Here is a 21,465-nt window from a genome sequence, read left to right on the forward strand (position 1 = left end):
TTCTCATGTATGAGAGAGAAAAAGTGCTGCTGACATAGGAACAGGTCCTGTCCAGGCCTTGGGTTCTCCAGCTGAGGAGAAATGACCTCTGTGAGGGGTCTGCAGCAGTAGAGGATGATGCTCAGAGAGAAAATCTTGCACCCCAGCAGGGCCCATTTCTGCTGCAGGTGCTGCCAGAGCTTTGTTCCCGGTGAGGCAGCTGCTCCCAGGATTCCCTGTCCCTGCTCTAAGGCCAGTGGGATTCCTGCTTTCCAAATCTCTCCCTTTAAACCCCTGAGTTTTTCCTTTCTTCCATGTAAAACACACGGATTCCCTAACGCTGCATCCCTGGGATACAGCAGAGCCATCCCGTGGTTCTGCCTGCCAAAGGCTCACATCCCACCTTGACAGGGTTTTCCTGCAAATCCTTCACCTTCAAAACCTGCTGTGTCACCTGAACAGCAAAGTCCTGGGGGCTGCAAAGCCCCATCTTTAGGGACTATTTTTGGTGTCACTTCCCAGGCCACCACAGGTTTGTTTCTATACAATCAGGGCACTGCAAATATGTAAAATCCAGTCCTTTGAAGAGAAAAGCTGTTTCTGTTTTCTGACCCTGCATTTCTCTGGATTGCTGCTTATGGGTTTAATTAAACTCCCTATCATTATTTTGTCAGAAAGTTGGCTTTCTCCACCTTTTAAATAATAAATACCTAAAGCCAGGCTGTGAATAAAGCCAGCAGATGATTCTCTAATTTCACATTCATCGCAAATATTTAACGTGCCATCTCAGCCTGTAACACAGAATTTCAAAGACTTAATGTTCCTTTTTGTTAATGCTCGAAGCGGAGAGACCTCTATAAATTGTTATTTTTCTATTAAGATTTTTATTTTTATCGAATCTGATTCATTCCAGTTTGAAGGGACACACTTCAAAGCAGTTGCCCAGGGTGATGTTTATAAAGCAACTGAAGTTTGAGTTGGTTGAATTAGATCTGTTTCTCTGCAGCTTTTAATCACAGAATCCCAGGCTGGTTTGGGTTGGAAGGAGTTTAAAGACCATCTTATTCCCCTCATTGCCATGGGCAGGGACACCTTTCCAGTTGTTTCCAGAATAAGTTTTCTGAATATCGTGTTTTTACCCATTATTTAGGCGTGACCTTACCTGGACTCTGTGTGAGAACCTTTCCCACTGCCTGAATTACAGATTTGGAGCCAAAATGTAGAGATAAAACCAGAACCTGTGGAGACTCAACAAAGAGAGGGGGGAAAAAAAACCTCCTCAGTAGCAGGTGGTGAAACCAGAGTGAAGATCAGTCAGAAGAAATCTGTGGCTTAGGGGAGCTGGAGTTGGCGCTTTTGAGATGTAAAGAGTTTTGTGACAATGAAGGAGAAAGAAGCAGAACCTGCTCCAGCAAAGTGGGAATATATTTCCACTTGAAAATTCTCCTTGATGTAGCTGGAGAAATGGAGTTCAGCTCCCAGAGAGATCCAGCTGGATGGGAGTGAGTCAGGGCTGCAGGCACTGCAGGGAGGGAGCTGAACCTCAGGGAGGTGGTTCACACTGAGGAAAATGCAGGATGCAGCTCCAAAAAAACCCCAAAATGCTCTTTTTTTTTTTTCTTTTTTTTTTTTTTTTCCTCTGGAAGCTTTTCAGCCTCACAAAGCACAAATCCTGCTAAAATTTGCTGTTCCCCAGCACTGTCCTGTGAGAGTGGCAACAAAACCTCTGCCTGGTCCCCTCCCAGCCTTCCCAGGCCTGTGATCTTTGCTTTCCATGGGAATAAACGAATTCCCCTTCATGCACCAGAAGAGATTCTTTAACATCTTTCACCAAAGCAGGAGCTTGTCAGCTTTTGTCATGTATTAGCTGGGAACACACGAGAGCAGGCTGCAGGATTTCTACAAACAGATGGCATTTTTCTTGCCTGTGCCTCTAAATTAAAAATCTGAGGATAAACCAGGAGTAAAAGTTGACATTTTGTCTCTAGAGAAAAACCTCTTTAAGGCATGTCACGGGAGCAGCACCGAGCAGTCCTGAGGAGGGCTTGGGAGGTCTCATATATCTGAGAAATTCAGTTTAATGTGTTTTAAATTTCCCTTCCCTTAAGAGGGTTGAGCACTTTTTGTATTTTAATGGAATTTGTTTGTTCTTGCTGTAGAAATGCAGTAATGTGCTGCGCCTAAAAGTGCTGGACCATCTCTAGTTTTGGTGTTTGGGTTTATTTTTTTAACTCTTATAGGGAAAAGGAGTTTATTAGTTTTTAATTCAGCACAAAAGTTCATCTTGGGCCACTCTTTGCCCTTCAGATTCTAGCTAAGAGGCAGCTTTTTGCATGGACTGTGGTTCCTTATTCTTAAATGACAGACTCATTTTGTGTCCTGAAACGTGGTTTTTTTGTCCATAAATGCACTGGATTTAAAGGTGCACAACCACTGTTTTCTGTGGAAGGAAAAATAATCTTAAGCTATCTTAAAATGTTTTATTAAAATGTTATACTTTAATTTTTACTCAGCTTTTGGGAGAAGGTAAAACACTTTAAAATCCCTGTTGATAATTTACCAGTGAACTTTTCCCCCAGTGTGGCTGTGGCACCAGTTCCTCACCTTCCCTGCAGTTGGGCAGTAGAAAACTCTGTGGGTCCTTAAATAAGTTGACAGTTTCCCTCCATCCTTGGGGTCTTCACCTCCAAATTCCCATTGATCCTGCAGATCCTCATTCCCTCCCATTCCCAAAGGGATATTTCTCAGATGGACACTGTTCTTAATCTCTTAAAAATTTTATTACATCGAATATCCAATACAATGAATCTGACCACCCCTGATCCCTTCTGGCCTTTAGCACCTTAAAACCCTCCTGTCCACGTCTGGATCCGTAAAAAACTGTGTTGTTTTTTCTGAGGGAGAGCAGAATGAAGGAATAAAAACAAAGGAGAGAAAACTCTCAGAGAGGAGAGCTGCACTTGTGCTCCTGGCTCGGGAAATCCTCTCCCTCGAGTCTGAGCGAGCCCAGCTCAGCCCCAGGTGCTGCTGGTGGTCACTGTGATGCCAGCTGTGGATTTGGGAAGGGTCTGACTGGTGATGCTGTTTGGGTTTCAGAGCACCGTGGGCCTCCATCGGGGACCAACTCAGCCAGGCAGAGCCCGGCCCCGCAGCACCGACCGCTGGGACCGGCGCAGATCAACCCCCCCGGCACCGACAGGTTTGGGAACAGGGCTGGGAATGGCAGGGAAAGCTGGGGCAGAGGGGTCCATGTGGAGGTAAAATCCCTGTCCTTTCACCTCTGCACAGGGGAGCTACGGAAGGTGAAGCTGGAAAAGAAGTTTCCGGTGGTTACCGCCTGTCCTGGCCCGAGCACAAGCACGTGGCGCAGTCGGATGCTGCTCCAGGGGTTGGCGGCCGTCATTCCCAGGTACAGGAGCCCCATCCAGAGGGTGTGGAGACCTGATGGGACACTCACCACCAGTGGCATTGCCGTGGAGTTCTGGAAAGCAGAACAGTTAAACATTTCCCTGTCAGATGTGGGGAGAAAAGCTGTGTTTAGGAATGCACTAAAGCGTCTCACGGGGTGTTTCTGCTCGTGCTTTAAATTTGATTATCTCCTTTGGATAAGTGAATTCTCGTTGTAATTGTGAAAGAAACAGAAAATGCTTGTAATGGAGCCACTGCAGCCCCTTTGGCAAAGTTTCATAAAGAATTTTATTCATCTCTCAGAAGGGAAGATGTTCTGTATGTTTAGACTTGGAATGGAACCATTACCCCGAGTCACACCTGAGCTGGGATGGATTCAAGTTTGAAATATCTCAAAATATAGAAATGTGTGAAACAAATGTTGAAATCTGCCTGTAGATCCTCATCTCTTGTTTTGTTTTGTTTTTTTTCCCCTGCACAGAGTCCTGGCTGTTTCCCAGTAGAGCTGGAAAGGGGCCCTCGAGGGTTTGGGTTCAGCCTCCGAGGAGGGAAGGAATATAACATGGGCTTGTTCATCCTGCGGCTGGCTGAGGACGGCCCAGCAGTCAAGGATGGGAGAGTGCACGTGAGTTTGGCCTCTCTAATCAATTTCTTGATCAAGTTGACACGTTAATTTACTTAAAGTGGCAACAAACTTGGTTGCAGGGCTGGAGTGTCCCCAGCTCGGCTCGGAGCTCGCAGGGGTTGAGCTCGCCCGGCCTGGGGTGGTTCACGCTTTCTGTGCCACTCAGTTTTTCTCCCTCCTCATCTGGACACGGTGTCACTTTCTGGCTGTGCTTTTAAGGCTGTGAAGAGGAATTTCTCACCCATCTGAGCTGTCAGTGTGTCCCTGTCCCACCCTGAGCCAGCACTGACCTCCTTTGGCAGAGTTTATTTCAGGAAGCCCAGACAGTCTCTCGTTACACAGCAGTGACATCCCTTGGCTGTTCTGGGCAGTGCCACATAGAACCCTGGGCCACATCCTGCTCATCACCCTGGAATGGTGTCACTACTGCTGAGTGGATTTTTAGCACAGGAGGGAAAACAGAAGCATCTGCCTCTGTTATTTAATTTTTTTTTCTTTCCAAACTGAAAACCACTTTACAGTGTCAGAGATTCCCAGAGAGACTCACCTGCTTGCTCTTTTCTCCTCAGGTTGGTGACCAAATAGTGGAAATTAATGGAGAACCCACCCAAGGAATCACTCACACACGAGCCATTGAGCTGATTCAGGCTGGAGGGAATAAAGTTTTGCTGCTGCTGAGACCAGGGACTGGATTGATTCCAGATCACAGTATGTTGTCTCAAGGGCTGCTTGGTTTTGTCCAAGGCAGGGGAGGAAAGTGGGATAAAGAGGTTCAGGTGCTTGTTCACTGCAGTAGTTGGCAGTTCCCTTTTGTGACAGCTGTGCAAGTGTTTATTTATTATTGAATTAAATTAAAAATGAAAATACAGAAATAGAAAATTGAAATATTTGTTTTAAAGGATGAGGAATATTTTTGGTACAATTAACACATGACGAGTATTTAGGAATATTAAACCCTGTGAATTTATTCCATATTTTAATAAGTTTCTCAGCTCTGTCCAAGCTAATCAAGCTTCCCTATAAAAATGATTAACCCTGATTGCCTTTTAATTTAAATTAAAATTCTCTATGCTGCAGTACTCAGTTAAAAATGCTTGTAATGTTAAAAAACGATTTCTGTACAGATCTACTTCAGTTTTTAGCCTTCTAAATTTTCTTTTTCAAAGCCAAAACTTCAGGAAGCAGGAGAGGGACAACTTCGTTCTCCAAAGGGATTTGGCCCTTTTGTTCACAGAAATCCCCCTGAGCTTGGGGGAGAAACAGAGAATCACCCAAAGTCTGAGGGAAGCTCTGGAGCACATCCCAACCATCCCTCTGCCCAGAGCGGGGCGTGGGATGTGAGGGAAGTGCTGCAGTGGGGAAGGGTTTGTTGCCTCTTGCCTTGCTGTTAATCCCACATTTCTGGTTGAAATCTTGCTTGCTGATCTCTGTGATTTTTTTTTGGTATGTACTTCTGGGCTTTTTCTCTTCCTCCTTCAGGTTTGGCTCCTTCCAGTCTGTGTCCCTACGTGAAACCTGAGCAACATTAAGGGCTTTCAGTGCTTTTCTTGGTTTTTCCTTAAAGACTTGGTAAATCTGCATGTCTTGTGTTCCATCTCTTCCTATTATTTAAGTGCAAAGCTATGAATAACCTCGACTTTTCACTGTTTCAGGTTTCTTTTAGCATAGCAGTTCCAGTTCATTTCGTTTTCTTGTATTAAACAATGTAGGTCAGGGACTTTCTATTTTGCAGTTTTGCTGTGTAGGCTCTAAAATTGTTTTGATCCAGGACCGTGTCAGTCCTACAGGGATCAGGCAGCATTCTGAGCACTAGTTTTTGGTTTTTTGGTTTTTTTTTTAACAAAATCACATCCTCAGGGTTGTTGTAGCTTGTAGAAAAACTCAATACCGAAATCTGACTAAGTAAGGCTTTGAGAATATGCCACTCCATAATCTTTCTCTTAAATTGAACTTGGTAATTTGCTGCTGAGGTGCTAAAATTGTGAACTATTTAGTGGTTATTACTTTTTTTGTGTAGTTACTCAGTCAAATCTCTCGCTGCTCACTTCCAGGTGATTGGGATAGTTACAATCCATCTTCGTCAAATGTAATATATGAAGAACAGTCACCATTATCTTCATCTTCCCATTCTGCTTCCCCATCTGAAGTGTGTTATTTACCAGTACCAGGAGAAGCTTTAACCAGAGTTCAGCTGTCTGAGGAACTGGAACAAGCAGAGAACACTGTGCCTGACAAGATAAGCACTTTACCTGAAAACCAGAGCGAGAGGAAGCCTCAGTCTCCTCCCCAGAGAACAAAGAACAGATGGGAACGTCCCTCCAGCCCTGGGTTTGGAATCACTAAAGGTATTTCGGAAGCAGGGACCAGAAGAGACAGATCTGCCAGTCCAGCAAAGGCAGGGGCTGCTGAGGGACACCCTCCCAGGGGACTCCACAGCCCCAGGAAAGGGGATCCCGAAAAGAACAATCTCTCACATAAACCTGGCAGACCCAGAGGGAGTGAGAGTAAAACCACAGGAACAGGAACGAACAATAGTGACAAAAAAGAGCATTGCAGTGGAAATCAAGGAAGGTCAGCCAGTCCCCACGGGCACCTCGGGAAGGCAGGAAGTGCAGAAACGGTGGGAAGGAGCCAAGGCGGAACAAGCGGTGCTGGGGAGCAGCTGAAAGGTGGGATTGGTAAACCAGGAGTCAGCAGGAATGACACGAAGCAGAAAACTGCAGGAAGGATGGAAGGGTGGTCTGCAGAGAGGCACTACCCAGCGTTTGAGGGGAACAACCTTCCCTTGAGGGACTGCAGGAGAAACGCCTCCGAGGACGACCTGTTAACCAAGTCCAGCTCTGGAGAGCCAACTTCCAGCAGGTTCAAAACCTCCAGCCTGTCCGACATCCCACTGCTTTCCATGGAGAAACAGAGGAGGGGGGAACCCCAGGAGACTGTCCCGCTGAGCAGACCCCACGGAGGGAGGCACGTGGAGCTGCCCCACGAAACCAAAGACGCAACTCCCCACCCCGAGGGTTCTCCGGGGAGGAAAGCGCCAATAACTCCCGGGCCGTGGAGGGTCCCCACGAAGGGCACCCCAGCAGCAGGAGTGGCTGGAAAACGGGTGTGACTGACTGACACTGTTTTGTTTTTTAGAACACGTTTTAACCAGTTTTCCAACAAGGGTCATTTAAAGCATTGGTTCCTTTCACACAGTTGTCTTCTTTTTGTTTTGTGGTTTTTTTTTTTTTGGTCTCAGAAACTGATTGGAGGGAGGGCAAAGGGGGTTGATTTGTTCTTAAATTATCTAAGCTGCATGAAGGACCTTTTGGATGCTTCAGTGAACCTCTGCCATGAGCTGCTGTCCCCGTGTCCCCGTGCAGGCCCTCGTCTGCTGCTCCCAACGTTGCACTGCTGCGGCTTCTCCGAGTGTCGTGAGTTCTGAGCAAAGTTATTTAATGCCTCTGTTGCCAATGTGATCCTGACTCACTTCCTGCTCTTGTGCCAAGTTTATCTACTGTATCCAGTCAATCTGATCCTCCCCCCCGTGGATTCCAGTCGCAGGCAAGGCAGGTTTGGGCTGAGGTGGGTGTTTTCTCGGAGCGTGGTGTGTGTTTACATCAGGAAACCCACGTGTCCTTGCCAGGTCAGGAAGGACAGGGGCCAGTTGGTTCTGTCAGTGGTTCCAGGGCAGCAAAGGAGCCACTGAGGCTGCTCAGTTGATGTGCCCAATACCAAACCCTGTGGATAAAAATGGTATCTGATATAATTTTGCTTTTTCTGAACGCAGCAGAACTGCTTTATTTCCTTGATTCGTAGGGATTTGGTTTGCAGACATCTTGTGTGAGGAGAGAAAATTCTGGGTTCTGTTAAATAACATAATTCCTTTGGTTTCACTTGTGGGACCACGACATCCTCAGCCTTGGGGTGGAGCTGATAACTGAAGTCCCACCTTTGATTAATTAATGCTAGTTAGGAACTGGATTTTTTCCCTCTGTAGAGGTAACAGCTGACCTTAGACAGACCCAGCTGCCAGAGCAGCTTCTTCAGTGAAGTTTTTAACTGTGTGTATTAGAACTCTCCCATATTTTCATGGAGTGTGTGATCAAGGAGCGTTGATGACACAGAGGGTACAGGAGACTTCGCTGTCCGTGGTTTGGGCTGGCAGAGATGTTTTACAGAGAGCTGTGACCACCAGAACCTACTGACACCTCAGTCCCAAAGCTGCAAGAACAGCAGAAGCTGAAGGGGGTTTATTTTATTCCTAGTTTTAGTGATGATTTCCTGACATGTTTAGGTTTTTAATGGTAAAAGGAGCCCGCTGGTCCAGTGTGCAGGAGAAGGAGGAGCAAAGGATGGAGCTTTACTCTCTCAAAACCCAAACTAATAGGATTTGCTCTTTGAAACGGAACGAGCAAATACCTCCTTCTGGCTTTGAAACATGGGATGTTTTTAAAGGCTGATGAAGCACAGTGAGGCAGTTCTGAGTGGAATCCTTCCCAGGAACAGCTGACTGACTGCTCAGCCAGCTTTTCAGCAGAGACTTTGGGAACTCAAAAGGCTTTGGAGCAGCTCTGACTGCTCTGCTGCTCGGCCCCGGGCGATCCATCCAGGTTTGCTGTGTAGCATAAAACGTACAGATACTCCCTGGGTGGAGTCTGACTGTGAAATATTTAATACTCTGAAGTAGCCTGTGTAGATATTCCCCCTGTGCCCTTCCCCAGAGGGTGGTTCATGTGGAGCTGTGTGCACTCACCCCGACCACTGAGTACAGTGACAGATCCAGACCTTTAATTCCAGATGAATTAATTAGCACCACTGAAATGACTCCCCTGCCATCAACTCCCCTCGAGTTTTTTTCTCTCTGTTAATGTGATAATGTCTTACCTGTGTGTGATTTCTCCTTCCATAGACCTTGTATCTGTACTCCCTGTATCAGACTTAGCCATGTGGCCTTGGAATGCTAAGCAATGTATGGATGTACTGGGTGTAAATGTTTATATATTGTACAGCACCTTTATACAGACTTCTGAGGTTCTGACTAGAGAGAGACCTGTAAATCGCTCATTATTTTTTATATAGATATTAAAAACAAACTCCAGTTCGTGGCCTGTTGGTTCTGCACTGCATAAAACAGGTTCTTGGGTGGCTCTCAGGGGTGTGACCCCAGGTTTTGCCCACAAACATGCTGTTCTTCTGGAAAACAAATGCAGTTTATTATTGGAAGTTTCCTTGACCCCTCCCCCTGTTCAAATAGCAAATGCTCGACAAAGGTGGTACAAAAATCATCAAGTCCTGTAAGAAACAGTGGGTAATGATGAAATACTTCTCCTGTAGGTTTATTTGTACATTTTGCTATATAAAACTGTCATCTCCTTTTACATCTCACAACTTTTCCTTGTACAGAAAATAGCTGTAAACAATTTACTACCAAAAATCCTTCTGCCATCTTACCCTCCTGTGAAAGAATGAAGCTCTGAAAAGTTCCTCAGTTTTTGCTCTTTTCATTACTAATAAATAGAAGCTGATAGAGCCAGTAAAGGGAAATGTAACAGAAGCTTTAAAAGGTTTTCTTTCTCTCCTCTGCCCTTTCTAAACATTAACCTGAGGAGGTCTTTGCCAAAGCTGTTCTCAGGCAGGACAGGATGGAGCTGAGTGTTCCAGGGAACAGACCTGGCAAAAAAATGTTCTACGGCTCATAAACACTTTCCTTGTGGTATTTGTTGAGAGGTTTTTCTCCTGTAATTAATGTTTTCACAAAAATACTCATCATTTCTTCGCAGCAGACCCGGCCTGAGCCAACAGCAGGACTCTGGTATTGCTGGAGTGGCAGCAGGGAGGGGTGGAGTTCCCATCCCGAGGTGGAATTCCCATCCTGCAGTGGTTCAGGACAGAGGCAAAGCCTCAAGCACGTGGAGCTTTTGAGGATTTGAGACTCTCCTCAGCACAGCCAGACCAGTGCAGCTGAGGATGATCCAGCTGAAATATTCCAGTGTAGCTCCAGGAAGGCTGACTGGGATGGGAGGGCTGACTCCCTCCTTGTCACATCCCAGGAGTCAGGTTTTGCAGAAACGTGGCACCAGTCACAGCCATCGGTGTCCCTCCAGCTGCAGCTCCTCTATGGCTTCAGGGTTTGATGTCCCACACCAGTTCCTGCTGGTGTCAGTGCCAGCTGTCAGGATTTGGCCCCATTAATGCAGTTTTTCTGTGTGCATGCCATGGGATGAGCTCACTGATGAGACCAGTTGGTTCTGGGTGGTGTAGAACGGTAAAGCAGAAAGAAAACTTCTGATACATACACTGAGAATCTGTTTGAAAGCTGTAATTACAGACTGCCATCAGTTTTCTGCTTTCTGCCCACACCTGAGGTTCTCTTCTCTCTGGTGGAGATGCCCAGGGCTGAGGTTCTGTCGGTTCATGGTTTAATTTTCCATAACTGCAAAGAGACAGAGAGTGAGTTTGGGTCTGGCAGCCTTAGGGCTGAATGTTCTGCATCCACAGGTGAGACTCTTGTCTCCCTTCCCCATCCTGCTCTGCTCAGTGAGCTCCAGCAGGATGAGCCACAGGAGGACTGGGATAAAGGGAAGGAACCCTGGATTCTAAAACTTGACCTGAACACAACTGAAAGTGGAGTCAGGCCTGTCCTTCCCTCCAGAACGGGCTCAGGGAGGTGGGGACTCACCCAGCACACTCTAAATTACCAGTGCAAAGCTTCTCTGGGTGCCCCCAGAGCTGTTGCTGTTGGTTTGTACAGTGACACTTACTCTGATATTGAACCCTAGAAGGTCACTGATAACTCCTGAGACAGCAGAGAGGATGACAACCCGTGTGATGTTGTAGATCAGGGGGTTCATGGTCAGTCCATACAGCCTGAAGGGACTATCCAGTTCCTGCAGTGGAAGGACAAGGAAAAGAGTCCATTAATCCATTCACCAAAGAATCCACAGTCTGTTCACAGCACTAATGAACCACAGTGCTCTTGTATTGTTCCATCTCATGTCACAGCTGTAGGAGCACAGAAAAACTCCCTTTGTGAGGGAGAGCCAACTCCTACCTAAGCAAGAGCCACATGGCACTGCCTTTAGGCACCACTTCCATAAACCTGAGCTGTTCAGAGTATCTCACCTTCAGCAGCTTTGTGGACAGTTTCAGGACATTGTTTACCAGAGACAGCTGCTCCTTCTTGTTTGGCTTCTTCTCCATCTTCAGGTACAAGTTTATCTGTGACAGACACCACAGACCAGGTGTTGACATTCCAGCACCAGCCCCCCAGTGAGTCATTACCAAGGGAAATTAGAGCCATTTTTGCAGTCTGCTGTCACTCCTGAAGAACTGAATTTAGCACTGAGAACATCATTCTTTTTCCAGTGGTTTTGGCTCACCCAGAGACAAAAACCATCTAGAACTTCAGAATCTGAGCCTGTCCCAGCATCACCAGCTCTCCCCTCCCCTGCTGCCCAGAGCTTTGCTGCCTTCTGGCCAGCACAAGGGTGGATTTCTAAATTTTCATGTTTGATTCTAGTGTTTAAGCTGGTTTCAAATACAGTAATTCTATCCAAACAAAGGCAAAGGGAGAACAAGCTAAATGGAGTCACCTGCTCAGTGAGCAAGATGGAAATGTTACTGTATTTCTTGTTGGTTTCAGAGCCCAGGGATGCCAGACGTAGTAAAAACAGAAGAAGTGCTGCCTCCCACATCAGGAACTCCCAGTTGTAAGCTGCACTCAGGAAGGTTTTGTGGCCCTTAAGAACCTGTATTGGGGAAAAAAAAAAAAAAAGCAGCAATGTCAGTAACAAGTTGCCTGTTCTTGGGAGAAGTGCACAAGCATTGCCCTCGCTCCTCCTCTGCCCAGCCCTCAGTGCTCTGGCAGTTCCTCCATGAAGTGTAAATCATTCCTGTAATGAGGTCACAGTAAAAGGTCTTGTTTCTAACCTGGCTTTAGCTTGGAATTGATTTTTTTCTGTCTGCTCAGATCAGAAAAGGAAACTTGTTCTTCCTCTGCCCTCCCTCTGACCAAATAACAGGGAATAAGGTGCCTTTCCTTGTCCCACTTCTCTCCTTTGTGCCCAATGCCCATGTCCTGTAGTTTTCCTAATGATTACAAAACTCCAGATTTTCCCATGCAAACAGAGAATGAATCTCTGTTTCCAACTAAACATTACAAAGCTTTTAAAAAATGCAGCATTCCCTACATTACTCTGGGGTCAAACAGCTCCAGGTCAAGCTCTTTGTACGTTGGCGAAAAAAAAGCCTCCAGCACTTGGGGAGTTTTCCCCTCTTGTAAAAACCAGAAAGGTTAAAACCTCACCTGAGCACAGCATATAAAAGCAATTGAAAGAGCCAGTAAAAAGACTGAGGACACGACAACATCCACAGACCTCTGGGGGCCTCGTCTCTGTGGGAACAAGGACATGGGGTCAGGGCTGAGGGCAGGAGGTGGAGCTGTGAAGCCAAAACTCAGCACAGACAGCTGTAACTGTTACACCCTCTGTAATAACCAAACCCTGCATCAGAACTCACCTTCAGGTAGGAGCGAAGGGATAACCAGATCTTGATGTTCTCCACCTTCTTGAGCCTGAAGTGAGGAATTTCGTATTTCCTGGCTTTCCGAGCAGATGTGATGTGGCTGAAAAGCTTGGCAAACAAAAACCTCTGCAGTTAAAAACAAAACAGACACACAGAGACATAAATCAGTCTTAAAACACATCAGACTGCTTGGGATTGTTAGGGGCACCTGGCAGAAAGGGTGACTGGGGAAGCCCCATATGAGACCTGGTTTCTCGACCTCTCTGGGAAGTGACAGCAGCTGTTTTTATAGAATTCCAGACTGATTTGGGTTGGAAGGGACCTTAAAGCTCACCTAGACCCCCCTGCCATGGGCAGGGACACCTTCCACTAGCCCAGGTTGCTCCAAGCCCTGTCCAACCTGGCCTTGGACACTTGCAGGGATGGGGCAGCCACAGCTTCTCTGGGCACAGAGAGGGGACAGGGTGAGACTTTGGGGACAGGTAAGAGGGGGATGCAGGGGTCAGATTACACCCTGACAGGTGTCATCTGTGACTGATCAATAGGAGCATTCCCAGACTCCCTGACCTTGGTCCCCACACCAGCTCTGACCCCTCAGCTGGCTGAGACCTGCTTGTCTTTGCAGGAGCAGGGGGGGTTTGGTCCCTGCCCCAGGACCTTCAAACCCACCTGTTTGTAGGTTCTCTCAGCAACACACATCATGAAGAAAAACATCCAAGTCAAGCACAGCCTTTCCAGGAAGTTGATGGCAGACAGGACAATGACAGGGGCGCTGGCAGGGGCTCCACAGAAGATGTACAGGAGCTCCTTGAGGGAAATGGAGCAGAGCTGCTCCAGGTTATCCATGCGGAAGAGTCTGTAGAGGAACGGCAGGAACGCCAACCCGATGGTGATGATGTTTCCCAGCATTTGATACCCCACTCCTTGCTGGTAGGCATTCACCTGGCAAGCAGGAACAAAAATGGGATGATTACCTGGGTTTTCCTCAAGGAAAAGGCCTGTTGTTGGCAGCAGCAACTCAGCCAAGCAGTCAGTTCCCCTTCCCTTCCCAGGACAGAGCCTAAAATAATCCCACCCATCTCAGTCCAAAACCACCAACAACCAGCCAATAAATAATCAACCCCCACCCTCAGCACACTGCAGAGAAAACCAGCAATCATCAGCTGATTAGTCTTCAACAGACCTCATAAACTGGGGGTTAGGCAGACTTTAGGAACAACTGTCTTTGCAGCTGGGGAGGGCCCAGTTTTGTACTGCACCTGTTATTTGCATGTGTAACCATTTCCAGGGGCTTTGGTTTGATTTCTAAAGAGTGGGGGAGAGGTTGCAGTGCCACCCACGCCCCCTTACCCTGCTCATGATAATCCCACTGATCTCCAGCACGGACATGTCCACCTTCTTGCAGTCGTTCCCTTCCCAGATCAGAGCACTCACTTTGGCAGATGCTGGGCTGGTGTTCTGCAGCCAGAACAAATGGTTCTATAAAAGAGAGAGAGCAATGCAAAAGGTGGGTTCTTCTCCTTCTGTCCTGCTAGTAAATAATGCTTTTTCCTGAATTAGACTGAGGGAGGATTCCAAATTCGGGTGAATTTTTTGCTTGGGATGAGCAGTGGTGCAGATAACACCAGTGGGGAGGAGGGAGTTAATCATGATACTGTTTAGATCACTCCAGACTTCCATGTGATTCTGACTGACAAAATGGTCTCACCCAGCTTTTGGGTTGCTCACCTTACACCGAGAGCACTCCCAAGCACCAGAGAGGGAAAGGGGAAAGTATTCTCTGGATCCAACTGAACCAACCTGCTGGAAAACGTCCTCCTTGAGGTCCCTGCGGGGGTCCCTGAGGGCCGCGTCGTCGCTGTCGCTGGTGCAGGAGGAGCGGCACTCGGGGCCGTGCAGGAGATCATCCCACAGCATGTCCTCGGTCTCCGAGTCCTGCCGGGTGCTCTCCGAGTCCCGCCGGCTCACGCTGCAGCTCCGGGACCCCACCCCAAGGCAGGGCCTCGAGTCCTTGGGAGAGCAGCACAATTTACACATAAAACCTCCTCCTCCTCCCTGCCAGTAATCAGTGGATCAGCTTTCCCCCGGGGAATGAGAATTCCCAGCTTCACCCACCCGATGGAAGTAGTTTAAGACAGTGTTATTCAGGGGTAGTTTTGGGAAAAAGCATTTCTACATCAGACCCCTTCAGTTCCCCACCTTTATTCGCAACCTCACAAAATAAAAGCTGGCTTATTCCTTCAAATGTAAAACTTTTCTGCCTGTTCCATAATCTGTTATTAGATTTCATTTATATTTTATATTAATTTATAGATTTTCGTATTTATAATCTGATATTCACATATTTCTATTTTATTTTCAAGTGGGGGAAGTGGCAGAGGCAAAAACAAAGTAATGAAGTGACTGGGTATATATCACAGAATTTACTTATTTCTTCATTATAGAAAATGGACTCAGTGATCCTTGTGGGTCTCTTTCAATTCAGAATATCCTATGATTTTAAAATCAAAATTTACTAGCTCAAAAGCTACAGCACAGCACTGCCTCCCAACCACAACAAGAGCAATTGCAGCAATTCCAACAGGAGCAAATAGAGGCAGCTTGGACTGGGGTTTGTTTAACAGAGCAGCACAGTTCTGAACAAGGTTTACAAAGCTGCCAATGAACAGGGAGGGAGGGAAGTCACAACCTGTACCTGAAAATTCAGAAGCACAAACATTTAATAATGGTCTGTTCTGATGGAGGAGGGGGTGGGAGGAGATGAGCTTTAAGGTCCCTTCCAACCCAACCCATTCCATGATTCTGTGACAGGAAGGATGTCCCTGCATTGGCCAGGCCCGGGAAAGCTCCCTCTCTTGACTTTATGACCATACCTGAATATATAACGTGGATTCCAGTTCCGATTCCACCACGCTGTCGGAGTCTCTGGCACCTTTCAGGGCTTGCTTGACCTGCCGAAACCAAAGGAAAACCAGCTCGTTGTCCATAGCAAAACAAAAGCGTGGGAAATGGCACAAATTCCACGTGGGTACCTGTGAGACAGCCTGGTTCAGAGAAGGCAGAGGCCTCTTTTTCTTCTCCTCGTAGCTGTTGTCACTGGAGGCCCCTTCCATGCTCCGGCGTAACAGCACCCTTTGTGCCACGGCCTCGGCGTCCTCCTCGCTCGACAGCTCGTCCGAAATGCCGTCCCTGTTGGTGACCTCATCCTGCAAAAGGCACAGCCAAAGCCAGCCTGAGTCACACCAAAGGCTCAAATCCCCACAGAACACACACTCGGCATCATCAGAGATTTTAACTTGTCCCCTCTCCGCCCCTTGTTTTGCCCCAAATATATGAGAGGGAATTCGGGGTGGATGGAAGTGGATTTGGGGCAAGGGCAGGAAGAGGAGGAGGCAACAGCAGCTCTTGGCTGTGTCTTACATGTGTTTTCCTGGGCTTAAGGCTGCTGGTGGCTCAGAGACCTGGAATTCTGGGCTGTGTCCTCTACACAGGGCTCTGCCCCTCTTCAAATGCCTTCCCAGAGAGGAGCTGGGATGGCACAGTATGACAGAATTCCACATAGATCCTATTCAAAGTTCCTTATGTGGGAGCTAACACACCACCAACCCAGAGGAGCCTCAAAAGTGACTTCCCAGATCTCTGTGTTTCAGAGATTTCAACAGAGGTCATGATCCTTTAGCTCCTTCTCTCTCCCCAAGGGCTCTTTCCGTCTTTCCTGCCTCCCCTCTGCAAGGATGTTGTGGGGAACTGTTTGCAAGGCCAATTATTTTACAGAACTGCTTTTGAAAATTGCCCATTTGTTTACTTTTAATCGTTATCAGCACTTTCCCTTAACTGAACATCTTTGGATCAGAATTCTCAACAATTAAATGAACACAGACATTTCCATGACTGTCTGTGAGTGATGGACTTGGTCAAGCAACCTGGGCTAGTGGAAGGGGTCCCTGCCCAGGGCAGGGGGTGGAAGGAGATGAGCTTTAAGGTGCCTTCCAACACTAAACCAGTCTGGGATTCTATCTGGGATTCCATGAAAAAATGCTGACAGCAAAGCACCAGCACCATGTCAGCTGTTGAATGAGAGGCAGAAATGGGTTTTAGGTCCCTTAAAGATCAGCAGGAGGAGGGAGCATCTTGTGTTAGATCAAACCATAGAGTTAAGTACCAACACACTTCTGGGCACACAGAGAATACACTGAGACTGTGACTCCAGAGGGATTTCCTCTGGCAGTACCTGCTGGCTCTTCTCCCCGTCAGAGAGTTTACTTTTCTCTTTGGAGTGCAGCAGCCTGTGCTCAGATCTGGCCTGTCTGGGTTTAATGCCATCACTCACAACACTCACACCACTCTCTGTCTCGGTCCCTTTCTCAGCTACCAACTTCACTCTTCTGTTCCTACGAGAGAAAACACAATAAAACACTTTTATGTCAGAGAAAAACTGCTTTAGAGTAAAAACATCTTTCACTTGCCACACAGGTGCAGCATCAAACAAGATACCTGAGGGATAAAGCACTGTCTTTGGCAAAAATAAATAAGAGCAATTCAGAAGACAAAAAGTCCTCATGAAAAGAAAGGACCTGCCAGCTGAAAACTCACCAAGACACTCACTTAGGAAAAAAGAAGGAAACAATGGAATATTATCCCATACAATCTCTCCTCTTCCTTGAGTTATTTTTAGAAAAGGAAGGTGGTAAAGTGAGACAACTGTCCAAGCAACTTAAACCAGAAGACACAATTACTTCTGGAAATGAGGTAAAACAGCAATATCATTTCAGCACACAATCAAATAAGGTCACTTCTCTGATAAATAAAAATAAGCTCCACCACGTTCTGCATCTCATCTAATGCTTGGGTTTACATGATCTAATTTTCCATGATCCAATAAGGACATGCTAAATATTCCTGAGGAGCCAGCCTCCTGCAGTGAGAGGAAAGCTCTAATTCAGAACTGAGCCAGCTGGCAGGCTGAGGAGCAGCCAGTGACAACACACTTTGTGTTTTCATCTGTCAGGTATCAAATTGTCCCCAGTGTCACCACAAACCCCACCAACCCAGCAGGGATCTCGTACCTCCTCTGGAAAAGCAGGCTGGATAAATTGGTAAGGACTGAGGCAGAGCCAGACTGCTCTTCCTTGCTGCTTTTGTCAGAAGACCAACTGTTCCCATCCACGCCCACAGATTTGCGTAATTTCCTGCGTTTTAAGGAAAGGACAATTAAATTTGTATATTAAATGACTTTTGGGTGTTTCTTAAAAGATCTGAATGAGATTTGAACAGCTTTTTAGATGCTTTTTTTCTTAAGTCATGCAGAGCCACGAAACAAACAAGCATTATTTGGATTAAAGAAATTTTATAATTTAATTATTACTTCAATGTTACTTTAATTTTATAATAATTTCTACTTAATAACTTCTAATAATTTGTACTTGATTACTTACAGTAATAATTTCTAAATTTATAATATCTATTTACAATCTATTATAGTTATAATTATTAATATTATATAATACTGTAATACTATATAGCTTTATAATATATATTTTATATATATTATAATATATTATAATATATATTTATATTATTTATATATAATATAATATAAAATATTATATAATATATAATATATAATATATAATAATGTAATACTACATAGCTTTATTATATATTAATATATTAATATATTATATGCTATATAGCTTATTATATATTAATATATTATATACTATATTGTATAATATATACAATACTGTATTAATTATTAATATATTGTATTATATCTTATATAGCTATACTTCATATAATAATTAATATAATTATAATATTTACAATTTATACTTAATATTGATATATTGCAATTTACACATTACTTGTAAATTATAATAATTTACTTAATTTTACAATAATTTTCTAACATCTTTATAATTTTAATTTAATTTCAATTTAATTTTACACACTTTTATTAATACTTCTCTAACCACTGTATCATTAATTTATTTCACTGAATTTTATCATTTAACACACGTTCTATTCGGATGAGCAGAAGCTCTGCACACACCCCCCACGACACCACCGGGAAAGGCGGAACGGGCAAAAAAAAACAAGGAGAAAACCTTTGTAGCAGCGACCTCGAGGGGGAGAAACTCCCCCCACCCGCTCCTGCTGCCCCTCACCTGCGGCGCCGGCTCAGCCCGTTGCTGCCCGCGGGTCTGTTGAGCTGCGTGGACACGATCTGGCAGTGAACCGTCCCCAGCAGCAGCATCAGGCACAGCGGGCACAGCACCTCGCTGGCACTGCCGGCGGGCACCAGCAGGTACAGCAGCACCGCCACCACTGCGGAGGAGGGGACGCGGTGAGAGGAGCTTTGAGGTGGCCCCCCCAACCCAAACCAGCCTGGGATTCTACTCCGGCAAAGCCCTGTCAGCTGAGGCAGAAAGGGATTTTAGGGTCCCTAAATGCAGGCAAAGATGAGCATCTTGGATTAGAGCAAACCATGGCCCAGCACGACCCAGTTCTTCTGCCTTAACTATTTACTTTTACCCTGCTTTGTTTTATAGTTATTACTTAATTTCTGCAAACGCTGGTGCCACACACCTTGAAACGCACATTAAGTAGGTTCCAGATATAGATCCCTATGCTTTAACTTACAGACTACAAAATCACTGAGGTTGGAAAAGCCCTTGGAGATCAGAGCCCAACCATTCCCACAGCACTGCCAGGTCCACCCCTACCCCACGTCCCTGTTCCACACGTTTTTTGGCATCACGTTCCTTGCAGAACAAGGATTATGGCACGGCCTGCTCCCCCCCTCACCTTGCATAACATAGAGCACCAGGAGCCACGTGAAGATCCTCTGGGAAGTGACCTGTATCCACCACTGGCTGAACAAGGGGAAAAACACAACTCTCACAATGCCCTTCCGTGTTAGCGACGTCCAGGGAATTTCAGGCTTGGCTTTGGCGAAGGTAGAGCCTTGGAATTAAAGGGAAAAACAAGCCATCATTAACTGTGAATCACAAGAGTCCCCTCGCTGATGAGTTCGCCTTTGGGCAGCCTCATTTCAGGCACCTGCCCGAGCTCCAGAGCCCCAGCAGGCACAGCTGAAGCAGCCTCTTGTCTGACCTCAGGGCACTTCCCTGCCCACCCAAACCCGCTCCCACCACCACCACCCACTTCTGCTGAACCCCCCCTGCACTCCTCCTGCCTCTGCTCTCGGGATTTCCACACCCCTTTTGCCCCAGGGCTCACAGGCAGGTTCTGCTTCCCCTGCCCTGCCCGAAGCTGTGATGCCTTTACAGGACCATGGAATGTCCCGAGCTGGGAGTGACCCACAGGGATCAACCAGCCCAGCTCCTGGCCCCGCACACACCCCCCAAAATCCCACCCTGTCCCTCAGAGCGTTGTCCAAACGCTCCTTGGTGCTGTGCCCACCGCCCCGGGGAGCCTGTCCAGTGCCCGACCACCCTCTGGGAGAAGAGCCCGGTCCTGATATCCCACCTATCTCCCCCCGGCACAGCTCCAGCCGTCCCCTCGGTGCCGCAGAGCCGCGTCCCCACACCCGGCCCCGCTCACCGCTGATCAGATCCACGTCGATGAGGTCGGGCTGGATGTGCCCCTTCTTCTTGGGTTTGTTCTTGAAGCCCTGCGGGGCGGGACACGCGGCCGGGTCAGCGGCGAGGGGCCCGGGCCTGCCCCGCTCCCCGGCCCCCGCCGCCGGTACCTTCATCTGGGTCTGCTCCACGGCCTTCTCCCATATCTGCTGGTCGTAGGCCCCGATCTGCGGGGAGAGGAGGCTGAGAGCACGGCCGGGCCCGCGCCCGCCCGCGCCGCGCCGCACTCACCTTCTTCTGGTACCACGAAATGGCATCGCGACAGGCCATGGGGGGGCGGCGGGACCGGCCCTGTCGCGATACCGGCCCCGCTCCCGACCCCGGCCCCGTTACCCTGGAAACCACCCGGCGCTCGACTCGCTCCGCCTGCCGCCCCCCCATCCCACACACCCGCCCAGGCAGCGCCAGCCGAGCGCCGATCCCCCTCCCCAACCCACAGAGGAAAGAATCGGCCCAGGCGGGTTTTTAAAGGACAAAAAAAATCAAGACTTTTTTTGTTTATTAAAAAAATACTTTACAGGAAAAAAAATTTTTTTTTTTCTATGCATTCCGCCGGGACTATTTTACAAAGAAATAGCTTAACAAGTTTGACAGCGGGTGGATACAGTCAGCTACCGACGGCGCGGGGGGGCCGAGCCCAGGGCAATAAATACAACTAAGGCCGCACAAAGCAAACAGTCGTCCAGGCAATTGTACACGTCCTCTGCAGGCAGAGACCTCGGATAAATTAAAACCACAGGAAAAAAAAATATATAATAAAATCGTAGCTGCCAATCAAATCCAATGAAGTCACCAAACAGCAATACAGGAGTATCTTTACATGTTGTACAGAGAAATTGGGGGGGAGGGGGGAAAGGGGGGTTGTGTGAATGCTCGGAGCGCCCTGGATGCTGCTCAGAGCGTGGGTCACAGCCCTGGGCAGCACAAGAAGGTCCAGAACAGGCTCGGGGGGAGAACAAACACTCCTTCCCCTCCTCTCCCGCCCCCGCAGAGCTGCCAAGGCTCAGCACTCCTGGGAACTGTAGCTCCAGAGTTTCTCTGGATTCAGACCGAGGAAGGGCCTGGGGAAAGCTCTGACACTTTGCCTCATCCAGGGGGACTGAAGTGCAACCTGGCAGAGCACAGCAGAGCCCTTTGTCTGGATCTACATCTGGGAGAAACGTTCCTTATAAATCCCCTGGAACACCCCGGGGGTGTCCCCCCCTTCCTCGAAGGGAACACGTCAGGTGTCTGCACAAAATGACTTGGAGCTTGGTTAGAGGAGAGAGGAAACCAAAGCCAGCTGGCATTTCAGCTTTAAATTGCACTTGCACTCCCTTTCTAGCACTGCCTTTAACCCTA

At 47.2% G+C, this 21,465-nt stretch overlaps 2 protein-coding genes across 8 annotated transcripts in view; one reads left to right on the top strand and one right to left on the bottom strand.

The window, feature by feature from the left end:
* The window catches only part of MAGI3 (membrane associated guanylate kinase, WW and PDZ domain containing 3), a 60,463-nt gene extending 51,357 nt beyond the window's left edge, over window positions 1–9,106 (top strand). The window contains exons 17-22 of one of the 2 annotated variants that reach the window (XM_050327065.1): window positions 3,076–3,178; window positions 3,268–3,388; window positions 3,869–4,012; window positions 4,582–4,720; window positions 5,492–5,581; window positions 6,064–6,212. In XM_050327065.1, the coding sequence (XP_050183022.1) occupies window positions 3,076–3,178; window positions 3,268–3,388; window positions 3,869–4,012; window positions 4,582–4,720; window positions 5,492–5,541 (557 nt within the window). In that variant the 3' untranslated portion in view covers window positions 5,542–5,581; window positions 6,064–6,212. Of the gene's footprint in view, window positions 1–3,075; window positions 3,179–3,267; window positions 3,389–3,868; window positions 4,013–4,581; window positions 4,721–5,491; window positions 5,582–6,063 lie in introns of both variants that reach the window. The other variant, XM_050327064.1, reaches the window with a different exon arrangement.
* Window positions 9,107–9,306: 200 nt separating this feature from the next.
* LOC126646050 (protein PHTF1-like) overlaps window positions 9,307–21,465 on the bottom strand; it is a 29,102-nt gene continuing 16,943 nt past the window's right edge. The window contains exons 1-18 of one of the 6 annotated variants that reach the window (XM_050327070.1): window positions 20,356–20,475; window positions 20,235–20,291; window positions 20,087–20,156; window positions 19,328–19,486; window positions 18,688–18,847; window positions 17,587–17,709; window positions 16,752–16,911; window positions 15,553–15,726; window positions 15,394–15,471; window positions 14,321–14,530; window positions 13,871–13,999; window positions 13,190–13,462; window positions 12,515–12,646; window positions 12,303–12,389; window positions 11,590–11,745; window positions 11,120–11,215; window positions 10,759–10,884; window positions 9,307–10,430 (exon numbers count right to left, since the gene is read on the bottom strand). In XM_050327070.1, coding sequence (XP_050183027.1) covers window positions 10,410–10,430; window positions 10,759–10,884; window positions 11,120–11,215; window positions 11,590–11,745; window positions 12,303–12,389; window positions 12,515–12,646; window positions 13,190–13,462; window positions 13,871–13,999; window positions 14,321–14,530; window positions 15,394–15,471; window positions 15,553–15,726; window positions 16,752–16,911; window positions 17,587–17,709; window positions 18,688–18,847; window positions 19,328–19,486; window positions 20,087–20,156; window positions 20,235–20,291; window positions 20,356–20,394 — 2,250 coding nt within the window. In that variant the 5' untranslated portion in view covers window positions 20,395–20,475 and the 3' untranslated portion in view covers window positions 9,307–10,409. Of the gene's footprint in view, window positions 10,431–10,758; window positions 10,885–11,119; window positions 11,216–11,589; window positions 11,746–12,302; window positions 12,390–12,514; window positions 12,647–13,189; window positions 13,463–13,870; window positions 14,000–14,320; window positions 14,531–15,393; window positions 15,472–15,552; window positions 15,727–16,751; window positions 16,912–17,586; window positions 17,710–18,687; window positions 18,848–19,327; window positions 19,487–20,011; window positions 20,476–21,465 lie in introns of those variants that run through there. The other 5 variants (XM_050327069.1, XM_050327068.1, XM_050327067.1 and 2 more) reach the window with 5 other exon arrangements.

This window comes from Myiozetetes cayanensis, unplaced genomic scaffold, assembly GCF_022539395.1.
Source record: "Myiozetetes cayanensis isolate MyiCay16 unplaced genomic scaffold, myiCay2020 scf32, whole genome shotgun sequence".
Classification (NCBI taxonomy): domain Eukaryota; kingdom Metazoa; phylum Chordata; class Aves; order Passeriformes; family Tyrannidae; genus Myiozetetes; species Myiozetetes cayanensis.